The 17,770-nt window shown below is 39.7% G+C and overlaps 1 protein-coding gene across 3 annotated transcripts in view; it reads right to left on the minus strand.

The window, feature by feature from the left end:
• RNF145 (ring finger protein 145) overlaps window positions 1-17,770 on the minus strand; it is a 51,268-nt gene that overhangs the window by 28,007 nt on the left and 5,491 nt on the right. For all 3 annotated transcript variants that reach the window (XM_063349564.1, XM_063349563.1, XM_063349565.1), the window contains one exon: window positions 9,896-10,109. In XM_063349564.1, coding sequence (XP_063205634.1) covers window positions 9,896-10,079 — 184 coding nt within the window. In that variant the 5' untranslated portion in view covers window positions 10,080-10,109. The remainder of the gene's footprint in view (window positions 1-9,895; window positions 10,110-17,770) is intronic.

Consider the following 17,770-nt stretch of genomic DNA (forward strand, 5'->3'; position numbering starts at 1 on the left):
ATAGGGCTGGTAGCAATACAACACGGGCTAACGGTTTTAAACTAAAAGAGGGTAGATTCAGACTACATAGAAGGAATACTCCCCCCCCCCGCCCCAATGAGGGTGGTGAGACATTGGAACAGGTTAACCAGAGAGGCAGTAGATGCCCCATGCCTGGAAACATTCAAGGTCAGGCTGGATGGGGCTATGCACAACACGATCTAGTTGAAGATATCCCTGCTCACTGTAGGGGAGTTGGACTAGATGATCTTTAAAGGTCCTGTCCAACCCAAACCATTCTATGACTTTTATTTTGAGCTTTTTAAAGGGGCCTGAAACCCAGCACTACAAGAGTTTCTTTCTAGCAACTGTTTTACGTAGAATAATATGCTTCCAGTTAACACAACACAGCAGATGTTTTACATCATCAGTTTTCTTAGCAAACACCTTTATTATATGGAATTCACCTTCTCTGTTCACCACCTTCCTTGTACCAAACACACAAATGACAAGAGCAGCAACTCCTCAGCAGAATCTCCATGAAGACACCTAACTAGCTTGCACCACACAGCACCATGAGCCATCTCCAGCAGCTCTCACACCATCTGCAGACATTCTTCACACTTCGTCTCTGCTGTATTCACCACCTTCCCTTGATTGCTTAGTTAGGGACAATTCTCTCTGCGGAACAGCCCACGTGGCACCGCCATGTATCATTCTAGCACTTGGGTAGAATCTCTCTAAACCCTTCCTTCTCACTGTAGCCCATGACTCACCTTCAGGTGGGGAACTAAACGGAGTTTATTATGCAGTCTTTTATTCCTCTATTACTCTATAAATAGTCTAAGAATACCTGTTTACTTCATCTGCATTTAAGCTCTGCCATCTTCTTTACCTTATTCTATCACATGAAAGTCTGCTCCTTGGCCACATGATGATGTACTTGAGTGGTGCTAGGATAGTTTCTGGAAAAGGGAGACATTTTACAGGGCAGTAACTGCACTTCAACACAGCCATGTTACACAGGAGTATTTCAGAAGTGACTGAAGTTCATTCTTCTTTATGCGATGACAACTTTAACTAAAATATAGCAGGATATATTGCAGGAGTGAAAAAAAAAAGTCTAAATACAAATCAAAAGATGAGAAGATTACTTTCAAACACATGCTTTTTAAACAGAGGGCTTCCAAACAGCACAGCTGCTTGTAACACTGCACAGGGAAGCAGCACAAGACAGCCAAGGTTACTGCAGAAGGTTGAGCAATGAACTCCACCGCTCATGACTTTGGGCTGGAATTTAAATGTTCACTTTGAAGCAGCTGTTTGCTCTAATTGATAGATGTTGAAGAGGGGGAGAGTGGGAGACATTTAAAGTAGTTCCCTTTCACTCTTATTTACCATTTCCTCTTGTGACTTGATAAGAGAGAGATTTCAACACACTTCATACTGCCATATTTGCATTTTTGCTGCAGAGGCCCTATTCCCAAAGTGGTACCAACCTCATTTTTATCGACAAAGCCTCTGCCAAAAAAGGCAAATAATTCATTACCAAGCTGTCTCATTGCAGAAGAAAAGGAAGACAAGCTCAAATTCAGACATAGTAGCAGTAATATTCTATTCCCTTTGTTCTCGCCCGGACAAATGATGTAATTAGTGTATGGTGTAAACGAGATTCTACTTCAAAACTAAGAGCCAGGAAATGAAATTTCTCACAGCAGCTTTCTCATCTAAATCATTACATTTGTTTTCATTTGCACCTCCTCTGTCTGAAAAAACCATGATGCTGAGAACACATACCCCTTTGGAGAGATTCTCCACGCACAGGGATTTACAGTTTGAGAAACAGTCATCTTACTGGGTAACCTTCAGACGTGGGTTAAGAGTAACGAACGCCCACTTCACCCAAAGCTTTTTGAGTCTGCAGTGAGCACTCCCCTCCCGTGATTTAGGCCATGCATACTATTTTCACTTTTGGGATTGGTGTATTGTCCCTTTTAACTCACTAATTACATTTCTGTTTAAGCAGCAGGCTCAGTGAAGCCCAGTTCCTGCCCTGGTAAAGAAACCGTTCTAATGCATGTTAAAAAAAAAAAAAAAAAAAAGATAAAGCCAAGAGACAATAAACTTTCCCGAATACAGTAGTTCCCCCCTAGTGCTAGGCCACCAAGAAACAGAACTGCACCCTTAGGCTTCCAGCTCTAAGGAGCACTACAGAAGACCTGTCCTACCAAGTTTATCAATACACAGACGCCCCACTCAGTGGCTATTCAGGAGCACAAGGAAGCAGAGAACTTCTGCTGCCTCTCGTGCAAGACAATACAGATCTAAGCCCCGCTGGAGAAAATAAACTGTGAAAACAATAATAAGCAGAAAAGCCAAGTTCAACATCGCCAGACAAGCACACATGTATTAACCAGCTCGTGACCTCATTTACAACATGTTGATTCAGCTAGATGAAAACCTCTCTGCGTGCAACGCGCATTGTTACAGCAAGCAGCAGCTCACAGACTGCCTTTCAGCAATCTCTGTTTCTGTACCACCAAGGTGCTTCCCAGCTTCTCTCACCCCATATTGCCTCTTCGCCGACTCAGGTGTCTGAGTTTTATTGACATGCTGCATACAAGGGAGGCTTCTGGAGCACGATCAAAGTTGCAATCCAACCTCTTTAAGAAACATTTTAGTGCTCATTTGCATGATTACAGATCCCTTGTGTCCACTTCACGTTATTACTCAAAGTTTCCTGCAGGTTTAGTCTAAAAATGAGAACTTTACACATGAAACAGTTCATAACATCTCTTAATAAAACAACAGCATCTCTTGGATACTGCTTCTGTAGAGGCTTGCCAAGGGAATGCTGCAAGAAAAGCAGCTGTTTATTCTGTATACTACAGAGTGAGGAATTCAAATCTCTGAGTGCCAGAAAGTAACAGCACAATTGCTTGGATTCTACCAGGAAATTAATCTGGGGGGCCCTACCTTCCCACTCACCCATATACCCTGAGGGTAAAAGGCGCATCTTACAATGACTTGCAATTCGTTGTGAAGCAGCAAGTCGTGAGCCACAGAGTATCGTCAAACTCGTGGCTCTCCTCACACGATGCAGGATCAGAGCGCTACCGAGTTAGTCATTTCATTTCAGCCTAATCCTTGACTGTTCTCATTCCGGTTTATTCAGAAGACTATCTGGCCACAATACAGAAGTACCAATAACACAGCACAGACTTCAGAAAGACTGTACTTGATAGGGCAGAAGTAGCGTAACCACAATTGGCACCTTTATTTTCAGCGTGTTTAATTCTCAGGATAAGCAGTCACTAGACTGGTTACACAACAATTTACACAGAGATTTAATAAAATGTCTATGTCTAAAGCATCTGTCTCAAAAGTGGATGATTTTCAGAAGATACACTTTTCAGCTTACAGTAGTTCAAGGCATGATGCAGAAGTTACCAGGAGGATTCTGTAGCTTCTTCGCTGGAGGCCAGCTCAAGCCCATAAGGAACCCTAATAGCCACCTATTTTTACGTCACATAAAAGGAGAGGCAAAAAGCTCTTGTACATCCTCAATTCATATTGAGCATCCTTTGAAGGATAACTCAGCCAAATGGGATCATCTGAGTTGACCAGGACAGCTATGCTGGCCTTCTGAGAGCAAGATCAGCTCTTCATCTGCTGTTACAAAAGGCAACGTCACACAGAACCTCCACCACCACGCAGAATGACCTCTCCTGCATCATAGGTGGCTCCAACCAATGGCTCATGCAAAATTCACTCCACCGAAACCAATCTACAAGCCAAGCCATTCAGAGAGCACTTAATGCCAAAATCCCCATCAGTCTCAAGCAGCCACGGAGGCACCAGGCACTGCAAAGGGCTGCTTTCATCCAGCCTGTCTCACCACTGCTAACTGAATACCTGTTCAAGGCAGCATAAGCCTAATGGGTTTTAAGAAGTATTGCATTTTGGGGGAGTGATGTTTTTCCACGGCAATGCCAAGGCACACCTCTTCCTCGCTCCCCCACTCAGCCAGAGCTCCCCAAACAAACGTTACTCACTCCAAGATGTTTTGTACTTTGAGCTAACGTGGTAAATATTTTACCCTTCAGAAAATAAGTTGAAAAATGAGTTCTAAACTGAGAAAGCACACATCTAAACTCACTTGCACACAAGGAAATAAGTATTTACCCGGTCACAGCACCACATAACTACAAACAGAGATCAGAAATCCTGTTATCAACATCTGCGCATCTCAGTGAAAATAATGCCAGCAAAACAATTTACTCATTACTGTGGTACTACCACCAGTTTCAACAGCTGTTTCTTAAATTTTTAAATGCATGACAGATTGGGCACGCTAACTATAGATAATCCAAGAACCAAGTTCCCTACAGAGATTTGCAGTATTGTCTGAACAAATAAAATGGACTTTTGATTCTAGTTTTACTGTATGATTCAGAGGCTGTTTCTATAATACAACATACCTAATGATCAGAGCTCTGGGCCTAATTACAATCACGGAGAACCTGGAGAGCACTGGAAAAGAACATAGAAGTGGAACTGTAAAAATATAAACAGTCACAATCTATTCTAAATTACGAACACAAATTGCTGTTATCACGAGACTGGTACTCAGAGAGAAGCAAACCTCAAAATTTTAAGTGTCTGCTTTCAAGCCTGCTGCTATTGGCTTTTTTTTTTTTTTAAATAAAAATTGATTCAGGTTGCCAAAAAGAGATACCAGCTTTGTACAGAAAAGTTACCGGAATCCATATGCTGAGAAAGCTGCTTAGTAAAAGCCTATGACACTAAGGAAGCAGTGCAGGAATCAGCAGTCTCTAGAGCTGGAAAGAGAAAAAAGGGTATGCTGTATTTTGAGCATGAAATACTCTCTACCCTCTTCTGTGTCTACCAACTGCAGCACACACTGCCTTTTATGCAAGAAGAGAATAGGAAGACATAGCAAGTAATTTTTTTAAGAAATAAAGACCAAGTCCGAGTCACAGAATTGCGTTTGGTTAAAATTAGCTACAGTTTAAAATAGTGACACTCAGAAAATAGTTCCACTACCCATTTATCTAAATGCTGCTGGCAGGAGAGAGACAGAGACATGGGACAGCAAACCCAGAGACACTGAACCTGCACAGCATTTCATCTTTGTATGCATTAAGTGTATTTACGCATTTAGTCACGCATCCTCTTCTCACAATTTTGGGAAATTTCTTTCTGGAATGAACCGACTGCTTCTTTCTTCTCACACTGAAGCTTCACATGGCACTTTTTACTGTGTTTGTATCAGAGTACTGTACCTTTCCTCTTAAGAGAAAAACCACCACAAAAAAAAAGCAATCCAAATAAAAGATCTTCTAAATAACGCACATGAGCTTAAAGAAAAGTGAGCAGACCAAAGTAGAGAGCAGTCAGCAAACACAGGATGGCAGGAAGTGCAGCAGGTTTCTCCTCCCTCAAGCCTCTTTTTTAAGGGCAGCTTTCCTAACAAGTTCTTCACACCTTGCAAGTGATGTGACCAAGCGATCAAGGCAATAACCACACAGTTCAAGAAAGTGCGATTGCAAACAGGGTTGTGAAAGATGACAGGCCTTCCACTTATTCAAAGTACTTAAAACAGTCTCCTTACAAATTAGAAAAGATATTATTGGGAAAAACGTAACAACAAAGAATACAGTTTAACATAGAAAACTGTTATTTTTATTTGCAGGTAAGAAAACACTGCGTATTTAGTGCCGTTCTGGGCCTCTATGGTGACAGCGACTTGAATTCCAAGTCTGACTATGGTTACAGGTTAAGCTCATGACTGACTCTCCTCTTCCCAGCCAGCTCGGAGTATTTACCAGTTAGCACAAGCAGCACTGCTTTGACCTTCATAGGAGGAAATTACGTGGGTTCAACTGTTTCCACCTTCTTCATCAAAAGAATGAAAAAAGAAGCGACTGTCTTTCCAGAGCTACTCTGCAGTGCAGAAGAAAACACTGAAGCCCGGCAGTAGCAGAGAGTGCCTGTCTACCCTACGTCGAGGTCTGAGAAAGAAAGCCATTTTAGCTAGCACAGTTCTTTCCTGAAGGAGAGGCTACTTAAATTTATAGCAAACAATTTTAATGAAATCTTAATGAAACCACATTATACCTGTAACAGTTGTGGACAAAAAAGGTGTGCTTTCTAAACTTATTTCTGCCCCAGATCCTTATACCTGGTAACAGATGGCGTATCAACTGTCAGAATTTTATCTGGTAATACAGCACCTTCCACACAAATTTATCACAGGCTACTCCTCAGCCAGACTGTCTGGATGGGTCATCAAAAAGAAAAAAAAAATATTAAATAGGATGACTTGGAGTATTTGGGAAAGTCCTGGGACAGAGAGGACAATAATGCTTATTGCCAAGGTACTCCTCAACACTCCAGGAAGAACTACAAAAGGCACTTTGACTCACAGGTCACATTTGCAAATAAGGCTTATAATTCAGGATTATAAAAGAAGGCTCATAAAAGAAAAAAAAAAAAGCATACGTGCATTTTATTGTATTTAAAAAGATGGCATGAAAGGGCCAGATTCTAAAACCAAACCTTCCATGTGACTACTTTGCAAGGACAGAAGAATTTTTACTGGTTTTGATATAATTTCTCATTGAATATCATTCGTACACTTGAATTCAGTTTGCAACCCCATTTTATCTGATTTTTGTCTGTTTTTACAGATATCCAGCAGATATGGCAAACTAAAAAAAATAAAAATCAAGTACACAGGTCAACTCCTCGTAACCCCAAGCATTTCTAATAATTTTAAATTAAGTTTTCAACAAATTATCTGGCAAGTGTCCCATAAGATGTACCAAAAGCGCTTCCAGAAAGATACTACCTGTGACAAATCAAGTTTTAAGCGTGAGGTGATCCTGTGATCATCAAGTATGAATTTTCGCACACACAGAGCAAAAAAATTCTCAGCCAGAGACATTCCTGAATCGTTGCTTAACTAAGTTTAAAGTTTGCCTTTTTAAGCACACTTGACAAACCTAGGAAAGCTTTCAGAAGTGAAAAATAGTTTTAGTGGTGATTCTAGAAGATAATCCACTTGCAGTAAGACAGTATTATGAAATAAAACATCACAGCACAAACTTTATACACAAGAGCTAAAGTGCAGGTTGAGGACTGCTGTGGGCCGTTCACAGCCCTTTTTACGCCTGCTGAAACAGTAACCACAGTGCCATTTGACAGATGAAGTGCATAAACAAAACTACTTCGCAACTTTTCCTGTATGAAATTAATCTGTTTACATTCACCAATTCTAACTAGAAATTTATCTCTGCTGTTTGCATGGCTTTATACGCACTTAGGCAAAGTTCATGCAGTTGAACTTGTGGTTGGGTGGTTATCAGGACTGAATATTTTCCTTCACTAAAGCAGATAAAGGCTGTTTCATGAAAAGATATGAAATGGAAAAGCAGTATCAAAGGACCAACTGCATCCTAGAGGCTTTTATTATATTCCCAGTACTGCTAACTGGAACATGAATCACACTGTAACATACATCACTTTATCAAAAACAACTGGTGTTTCAAACTTTGGCAAATGGATGGACGAAAATGAGTGGATTTAAACAGAAAAGATATTCCTGGTAACCTCCAGTTCTGAGCAAATTTCCAACTTTGGATCCTTAGTTCTGGAAAAAGGTTCACTATATCAAGATTGGTAGCGTTTATTGATTTTTATGGCTCTCTAATCAAATTGTTCCTTGAGCATTTGCCTGAGATAGATGCACCCGATTTCCTCAGCTGCTGGAAGCACTTCTGTGATACGGTATCTCACACTGCCTACGTAAGAAATTCAGTGATTGTTTGATACTGCAAAGCTGCCACAGCATTTGCTGATGCTGTGTTTCCTAACTGCAAATATGAACAGTGGAAATTTTTTTTTCCTAAATAAAACAGATTAGCATGTTGAAACGTATCCACAGTATGTTGTTATTTAAATTACACACTGGTAGTTAATTTCCCCCAAAACATCTTCAAAAGAAGCTTAATTTCCCAAACTGGTGGAAAAGTACTTTGGTTTCCTTACAATTTATATATTTTGATACATTATTTTAATTAAGGTTATACTGTAAACTGATGCAATTAAATCTATATAAAATCTTGTGTAGGCATGCAAATTGATTTAGCCCAGCCTCACACTGACACAGCTTAAAAAGACCCAAGGAATTGAAACAAATGAACTTTATTTGAAAAGTACTAGCGAAGTTTTGTCACTGAAAATTGTCTGAAAATCTTTTAAAACGAGCAACTTGTTGGATGATTTAGAAGCCCTTCTTGATCAGCAACTACCAGTTGGAGCAGTAAAAGTACAGACACTCAAATAATGTAAAAGCAAAAAGTGAAAGAACTGCTGAGTGATTGTGCACGAGCACAAAAGCACCACTCGTATGAGGAGCACAAAGTCAGAATCCACTGGTTTAGTACTAAAACAGCATCCAGGTGAGAAATACTTTGGTGACAATACCTACCCTCTCTGTAGCACTTTTTATTGGTATATCACAAGGTACTTAAGCAAGGACAAGGTTATCAAGTGACTACAAAGAGGGGCTATGTCACTGCTGGGAATTGCGCACTAACATCTTGATAGCCTACTGCACAACTGTTAGTTCTGTATTAGAAACTGATCTGATAAACTAACTCCTAAAAGGTACTTGTGTGCGTACAAGTGCCTGAGAAAGCCAGCCATAGTTACATGCCACCATGGTCCTGTGTCACATTCACCAGCAACAAACAAGTACTCTCTCCCACAAACACATGAAAAGGGCATAGAACTGTAACAGCAGCTTTTTGCACTAAAAGTACCTTGCTATCCCTGCATGAGTATAGTCGAGCCGTAACAAAGAAAGACACGTGTGTTTTTAATGGCAGTAAATAACTTCCAGAGAACAGACATTTAATAGATTAGAAAAGAAATGTCACATGCCAACACTTCTGCAGTCAGGATTAAAGACCTGGACATGCTACTTCAAGAAAACCCACAGTCCTCTAACTACTTAACTAAAGGGTGCTTCCTTTAGCTGACTGCGGTACTTCTATATCCTCCAAAGACATCTACAAGGAAGAAACACTACAGAGTGGAAAAATTACATGCTAGCCGTTTCTCTCCAAGCTAGGCTGTACTCACACAGATCACTGGTTACCAACCTCAACAGCCTGGATCCGATCCCTAATTAACCCCATGTGCAGTCACTAGATGAATCACATACCCACCTGGAGAGCCGGTCACAGAATATCAATCCTTTCATCTCCTAAAAACAGACATCTAGCATTCCAGAATTAAACTTGCAGGCCAAGGTTCAAACCTCAGCTCCCTGGGCTGTGTTAGTAATTTTGTCCATTTATCTGCAACACAAGGACTTGTTACCTGCTCTCATACACTCACAGCATATATACGGTCCACAAGGTTATAACTGAAGAGCCATACCCATCCAGCAGTGAAAGGTTAACCCTCTGGTGCTCTGGTCACAGTCCAAATGAGGCAACCTTCTCCCTAGTCTCTTGTTTAATGCCAACGATATACCCTACGACACTTCTTGTTTGCACAACATTTCACAGCAACTTTCTCATCAGTCAGACACAGGCCAAAGCCACCGAGCTGTTCTTTCAGGGCATCAATCCTGTTTCCAGACACCAGGTTTACTCTATTTACATATCAAGCCTAAATAACAAAGTTCAGTCGAAGACCCAAGACAGGATTTCTTTACTGCTAACATAAACAGTCCCTTAAGCAGAACTGTGATGAATATATTATTGTACTATTTGTTGTAATCAATGTATTATCATGGTATGACCAAATTCTTGAAATCCTTGTAGTAAGCAAAACAGTATTTACCACAGTAGTGTTTTCTCTTGAATCCATGCACACTTACCCACATAATGCATATTAAGGGCCAAGTACTTGTACTGGAAGAGAGGGTTGTTGTGCAGGCTACTTCTTTGGATCTGCTGGAAGAATGAGCTGACATCCCATCTGTACAAGACATCCAACAGCATGATGCTGGGGACCCTTAGGGCCACATTTAATACTGCCTCCAACTTCTCCTTTGCAGCCATTCTCTTCCCTTTCTGTGAACTGGCAGCAGACTGTAAATAGCACAAGACAGAGAAGAGTAATCAGATCAATCTCACTGTACAAACAGCTATTAGGCTTTGTGATCATATGAATGGGGCTTCCTGTGTGGCCACAAATGACTGAATGAATCAACTGAGTTAAATTCAAATGCAGACAGGACAGCTTCTATTTTTGCTATATAAAGGTCAATTTGCTAACAATTTTTCCATGGTGATACCGTAAAATGGGGAACTGGGGGGACAGGTTAATGACATAATAAAAACGGTCAAAGAGTGTGCACTGAATAAACCTTCATTCTTATTTGCACTGATTTAGCATCCAAGACCCTGGTCAAAAGACCTGGATGCACTAGGTACTACGTAAACATTAACACGGTAAGCTTTAGAAAGCAAACACTAACAAAATCAGAGACTATCTCCACTTAGCTTAACACTATTTCTACGCTTCTCCAGCAATATAACCATCACCTAAACCCCTTCTTAAAACAGGTTAGATCCACTTCCTCAATGCAAATTGAAATAAATAATTTTCCATATCTAAACTTTTAAAAAATCATTTACGACATTCATTAACCTCTACAATTGTATACATACAATTGTATGTATACAATTTGAGTGTTGTGGAAGATTAGGACCAATAATGCAGCTATTCTACTCATTTTAATGTAATTCACCACAAGGAATCATACAAACAGAAGATCATATCCTCAATCCAGAGTACTAGAAGGTAATTTAATTTTAGAACTTAAGATCAGAGAAGATTAATGATTTAAGACAATAAAAGGCTTTTTTTTTTTTTTAAAACACGAAAAAACATGCTGGTCTACAACAGGATCTCAAAAGAGATCTAGTCACCAACAGGACCATTTTAAAGAGCAAAAGGATCAGTTTCCCCTTCCTGTCAGAGCACTGCCTTCAGCTGAGACTGACAGTTGTTCCTAAATGAAAGATGCCACCTGCCCACCCTAGGAACAGCATTCACCCCAGGCTGTATTTGTGAGCCACCGATTATATACACTAAGTGCAGTTGAAGTATTCAAGGCCAAGGTGGGGATGATCCAGCAAGTTTTTAATCCATGAGCAGCTATTCAAACAAGTAAAAACAATCACCTGCAGCACTATCATTCCCGTGATGAGGTCAGATTTAATCCCAATCCCAATTATCAGGGGGACAACTGGAAAGAACTGCATCCTGACCAAAGAAACAGAAAAATCTGCACTTGGAATTGCACTTTTAAAATAAAGTTTTACAGGACTATATTCATATTGTCCTTATGTGAGTTTTAAAAGTTTTTGCAGTTGTGGAAGTTTTATACTACCAAGCCAACATGGAACTACAGCATGAAATGAAACTATGCTAATACACAGAAACAAAAAAAAAAGAAAAAAAAAAAAAGAAAATCTTCATTCTTGTATGGGGACACACACAGTCCTCAAGTGAAGTTTTATTTGTGTTGCCATGGCCAAGGCGCTACCATAGTTCATGTGCACACCTAAAACCACACTGACACTTGTCAAGGCATGATGACATAAAATTAATTCAGCTCAAGAAGTGAGGACAGATCAAAACTGAGATCTGGCTTAGTAAACCACAGGTTACAGGGCTGCTGCCTGTCACCGTCTAGCCCACAGTCTAACTTTTCAAATTATGTAAATGTGGTCACTTTTTACAGAGTCTTGCGACAGCTCTGCAAACCCCAAAGACAGCAGCACGTCCTTCCCCTCACACAGGAAGCGTCTCCCCACTACATCGGACATCCCCCACAATACCAGCATTTCACAATGCTTCCCAAAAGCAATTAAAAGGTCAGACAGAAGACTACAAATATTTAGAATGAACAACCAAAACCATTGCCCAAGCAGCTCCTACAGAATACTAGCGTTCAACATCTAGCGTGAATAAAAGATGGAGTTTAATCATATGGTACCATACAAACAAAAGTTGGGAGATACATAGATTGTATACACAGAGTTTTGCCAGTCTGCATACTGAAATACAATGCTGTAAGTAATTTATATCAAAACATTTTAAATGTCCTGGTATTTTCAAAAAAATCTTTGGTTTTGCCAAATTCGCAAAATTAATTAAAACTTTGAAATTAAGCTGCCTCCTGGGTTTTTTTTGCTAGGTTACTTTTCCAAGTAGATCAAGGCTTAGGGGTGGGCGGGAACTGACTTACAGGTTTACACTCTGTCATAAAAATACCCATGTAAAGTGACAACAAGCACCTGATTTCAGATTACATTCTCGTAACTGCCAAACCTTCTCCAGACATCGTCAACCACCAAACACGTAGGACAATACGGAAATTTTCACTTGCGCTTTCACTTAATTACTCCAAATTATGAATTCCATGGACTTCTCCTAATCCTGAAACTTAATTGAGGTTCAGCTCAAATTAGGCGGAAAAATTTTGCCTCCCAAATTCATACACGCATACTTGAGAATGTCATAGAGCTGAAAAGAAAGCTTTTGTATTAACTAAGAAAATAATCTAAATTTCAAACCCTGTTAAAACAAAAGCAAAACAAACTTTGAAATCCACATTAAGTGGCAGTGCATAGGCTATGAGAAGCAGCCACTGTAACTCTGCAGCATATTCTGTCACTGACTGAGAAAGCATCCAATACTAATAAGAAACCTTTAAAATTAACTCCACGAGAAATGCGGATGTGTTAAATAAAGCCCCAGTTGTAATTGCTGCCAAGTTCTAACAGAACGTAGTACAGGCAAGCAACAAAGTCCATTGCTCTAAGCTCATTATATTGTAAAGAGCTCTCACAATACATTATTTTGATTGGTGTAAAAACAAACAAAAAACAAAAAAACCCACCACAACATTAAACCTCTAAAACCTTTAGATAAACGATGACGACAAGAGTTGCTGAATGCTCAGACATTAGAAAAAAATAGGTCACTGTTGTATACATAGCCAAAAAATGGACTAAGAACAGGACTGGGAAGCTACTAGTTTGTGTTTCAAATTTTTTTTCCCATGATTTCAAGCATTTCCCTGTTCCAAATCAGGATAAGAAAAAGAACAGTCTTAGGGAGAACTTCAGACTTGACAACCTAAGCGAGTGCAAGCACAGTTGTGCTATTTGACAAAAACCACCTTTTAAATATTTCCTGTAACTGATTAATGTCCGCAGAAACAGTTTTGTTTTCTAAACACACAGTAGTTGTAAAAAATCCCTCCCTCGCCTGACATACCCATTTTGTGAAAAGCATATTCCTGGTTAGCTTTAAAGAAAACAGCAGAATTAGCAAAACACGTTTAAAAAAAAGAAAGGGGGGGGACTATCCCAAGTCTGTCCCAGTTCATGCCATTAGCTTCTGCTAACGGAGATTAGCAGTAAACTCAGAAAAACCTCAAGGATAACACACATTTTCCTTTTAATAGAATTTTCTTTCTGAGATTCTGTCATCACATAAAATTCTACCATTTCAGCTGAAGCTGTGAATTATGCCACTTAAATCAGCGTAACTGTTGTTTATGCACCAACATAAATATAAAGCTATCACATCACAGGCAGAAAATACTCACTGGTAAGCAGTACAAGAGGCTGCACAAAATCTGCACCCATTTATCCAAGCAGGTGCAAAGTTACATTAACAGAGTAGGATTTCTAAACTTAGAAAAGCATCAATTATAAAGTTACTTAATAGTTACAGAAATACACTAGAATATCTGCAAGTTTAAGAGTTATTAAAAATCACCATACGGTAATTCCAGCCAGGATCAGAACTTCCAAACCAGACTCGATCCCGCAACATTCAGCCTTACATCCGTGAACAAGATGCTCATTCTCCTACAGAACTATGGCCTAAAAAACTTGTGAAAAGATTGACAAGAAACCAAAAGAGACAATTTCAACTTCTGTTCCTCACATCTACAAAATTCTAGTTACTTTGGATACATCCATTAACAAGCAGATTTTGATCTGTAGTGTAGCTTCCACTTCAAATTATTTTTCAATGATACATTCTGAAACTAAAAAAGTGACCAGGAAAAGCTTTTAATTTCCTATGAGTAAACTTTGCTAGATAGATCTTGAAGGCGGGGGGGGAATAATCCAAAACAAAATATACAACTCCTATTGGTAACTCCAGAAAAGCTCAATGTCACAGTTCGAAAACTAAAATAAGATACATCAGTTGGGTTGCATTCACACACTCCCCAGAACCTCTCCCTTCTATATGCTTGTCCTGTTCTTGGGAACAAAAAGAAAGGAATTTGAAGTACAGAAGAATCCCTTACTTCAGAGATTTAGATCTTTATATCATCAGCCTGGGAGGGAGAAAACAAAGAGATGAAAAGGTTTATCAGATATGCACTTCGAAAAGAATTTCCCTGTGTGAGTCCGTAGGAAAAAAAAAACCCTAGAACTCCAGAGAGCGCGTGAGTCACCAATCCATCAAAACAGCTCTTCCCCACGCCGTCAGCAGCAAGGAAAGCAAAAGATGTCTTGGGCCCATACAATTTACATGAGGCCGAGTTCAGTGTTGGCTAACAAGGACAGCACTCAGAAATTTCTGCTGAGAAAGCCAGATACAGCGAGCATACCAAGTGTACTAATAGAGCAGTGAAACATTGCATTCTGTACGGTAACAGTCATTAGGATCCAGTCAGCATTTCCAATAATACCCAGTTTTTGTAGCTCACTAGAGTAGTTGGGTAATTTCAAGTAATAACCAGAGAGTATTAGCCTTCAATTTTAAGGTTTAGAGAGAGTCAGTTGGCAGACAGACTACTCGATCTTGCTATGTAAGAAGTTAACAAGAACAAATGAATTTTTTCCTCCTTTTTTCCCCCCGTCTGGTCTAACAATATGGATTGCTATAGAGCTGCTGCAGTGGTGTAACTGGATAACTGTTATTTCTACCTAGAAAACAAATTAATTCCTAAATTCCTACTCACCCAAGACTCATTCAGTTGTGAGCTGAGGCACAGCTAAGGTTAATCATCCCAAACAAATACATAACATACTTTGCGAAAAACAACTTTTACTGCAAAACAAATTAGGTCAACCTCTTATCTGTTCATAAGGACTTACGTGAACACACGTTCACATTAAAGGCATATTAAAAATGGACAAAACCAACTAGAGGCAGTTAACTGTATAGAAGACAAATGAAACCCTACGTTTATAACTTTCATTAATTCTAGCGAGTCTTATATGAGGGAGAAGAAAATCAATTCAGGAAATGAGGATACATATCACAGAGCTGTGAAGTTAAAGTTTTCTTTAAAGATTTATTCCTGGAGCACACCGATACACTATGAGCAGTTCCAGTATACTCTCAATTATATAGCGAGTGTATTATTTATAGGCAGCCTGTAAAACATCCTATGCCTTTTATTTTTCATAATGAGCACGTAAGAACAGGGAACCGAACTCAGCGACTAACTAACACATGTTAACAAAGGTTAACAAATCCAGCAGGTATGCAGAAAAATCTTCCTGTGGATTCCTTCGGGATCAGAGCTCTGCTTTAATATGATCAGTTCAAATCCGGTCACATTAAAAGGGGCTGCTTGGTTTTCAGATCGCAGAGCTGCTGAGTTCAGTTTAGGCACCTGAAAGACAGGAATCTAAGTCACTAAAATAAAAATAAAACTAATACTATCTTTAAGTAAAATCACCAGGAAAAAAATCTAGCTTGAATAACAAACCAAACTGCTCTGAGGTCTTTTTTGACTCCACAGTTTCTTGCCAGTCCAAGGTTTGGTTTATTAACTAGTTATTCAGCAATCTTTTTTGCCGTCACAGCCATGTTTGCAAGCCTACACCTACAAGCCTGCCTAACCACGTTTGTATCAGCACATTCTGAGAAAATCTGGGCAGCAATCCCAAAGCGCCTCTGCAGAGGATAGAATACCCAGAGGACCTGCACACAGAGCATTAATGACAGCCCGAGATGATGCAGTCTGGGCAGCCCACCTCGGAGAGCCGCATCATGGCAAGACCAGCCACGCAAGTGAAGCTGGCGTAGCCCATCAGCCCCACGGAAAAAACCACACCTGCAACCCAAGTGTGTTACCAGGAAGAAATCACATGACAGGATGAAATATATTTCATCCTCCACAGTTGCTCATCTAGTTGTTAGCCATTCCAGATACAGGCACCGCTTATGTCTAGAGCCTGCAATGCCAAGAACTGAGTTACCTGACTGGTTAGAAGTTGAAATATAAAATAGGACTTTCAAGATCTCTCTAGGTCAGTATTGATAAAGTTTCCATTGCTGCTGCTGCCTTAGCTATTTGAGTCCTGTAAATAAAGAGCATCAGTTTCCAGGCCTGTCAAATCGGCAGCTTAGCTTCCTGCAGTACCAGACTCGCGTGACAGAAAGATCAAACAAATGGTGAAAATGCTTAAGAAAAGTCCCTTTTAAAACATGTTCAAACCCAAGACGTGCAACCAAGAAATTTTTCCAGAAGAACTCCACAAGATGAAGTACCCACTTCTGAACGTTCCTTTCAAGTACACAACTAATTACAAAGCAGTAGGGCTTCTCTAAAATGAAAGGCAATCTTATAAAAGTAAAGGCAGGGAACCTAGCACAAACGTCTGAATCGTACTGAAGGCGCTAGACACAACTGTGCACTTAAAAAGCAAAACGACAGTGAACTGTCCACTCTGTAACCACATCAAACGTGGTCAGGTGTATTTGGAGCTAAAAATGGATTCACAGAGTAAATCACCAGACAAATATAAAAAGTTCCAGAGGACTGAAAGAAGCTAACCCGCGTGTCTGTGTGAAGGGGAAGGAACCAACTCAGGTTTAGCAAACAGCTTAAGAGAATGTTTTTGAGAGTGCAACATGAAACACTAAGCAGGCTTACAGAGTTTTCCATGGCACACCCATCCGCTCACATCTTATTTCTGCATCTGCACCATGGGCTCCGGCTGCTGAACCTGACTGAGATACTCATCTCTCTCCGTCACCTCCAAAGGAAGGAATTCCCCCTTATTCCTTCCAACACACCTTGCTCAGCTTCTGTCTCCATCAGAATTAGGCTGCTCTCACACCCGTAGCTCTCGTAAGGCTGATATAAACAAGGTGAATCCTGCATTTTGTCGCACAATTAAGCTTTATGTCGCTCTGTACGATTTTTGACGATCCTTCCACATAATGGCAGTCAAAGACAACTATTTCCTAGCGTTAATGACTTTTAATTAAGTCCTTTCATGACATTATAGCTCAAAAAAACATTTTTAATAACTATGGTAATCAGCTGCTAACTAGAAACAAGATACAGTTTCTCATGCACGGGCAGCTCGTTATTTAAGATAAGTGGCAAAAATAAGCCAAGGTTACAGAGTGCAGTAGCTTAACAGCTCTCACCTTAAAAAAAAATATTCTTTTCAATATTTGAATCTATCTTCATTAACCTACAAGCAAAAGCAATCAAAGAGAGTAATTAAAAGTTATTTCTTTCTTCCCCTCCCAAGCTTGATCTCTAGGGGTGCATAACACACAAAAAAACCCCTAACAAAAATTTAACTAAGTGTATCCAACTCCCAAGCCCGCAAAACAAGTTAACAGAAACTCTTGTACTAAAAATTGCAGAAGAAACACCTACGGACTTTAAAACAAAAAAAGATTTTGAATGAGATCACAAATGGGTAATGTTTATGAGTCAAACATGTTACAGAAATATCCTTTT

Source organism: Chroicocephalus ridibundus, chromosome 11, assembly GCF_963924245.1.
Source record: "Chroicocephalus ridibundus chromosome 11, bChrRid1.1, whole genome shotgun sequence".
NCBI classification, from domain to species: Eukaryota; Metazoa; Chordata; class Aves; order Charadriiformes; family Laridae; genus Chroicocephalus; species Chroicocephalus ridibundus.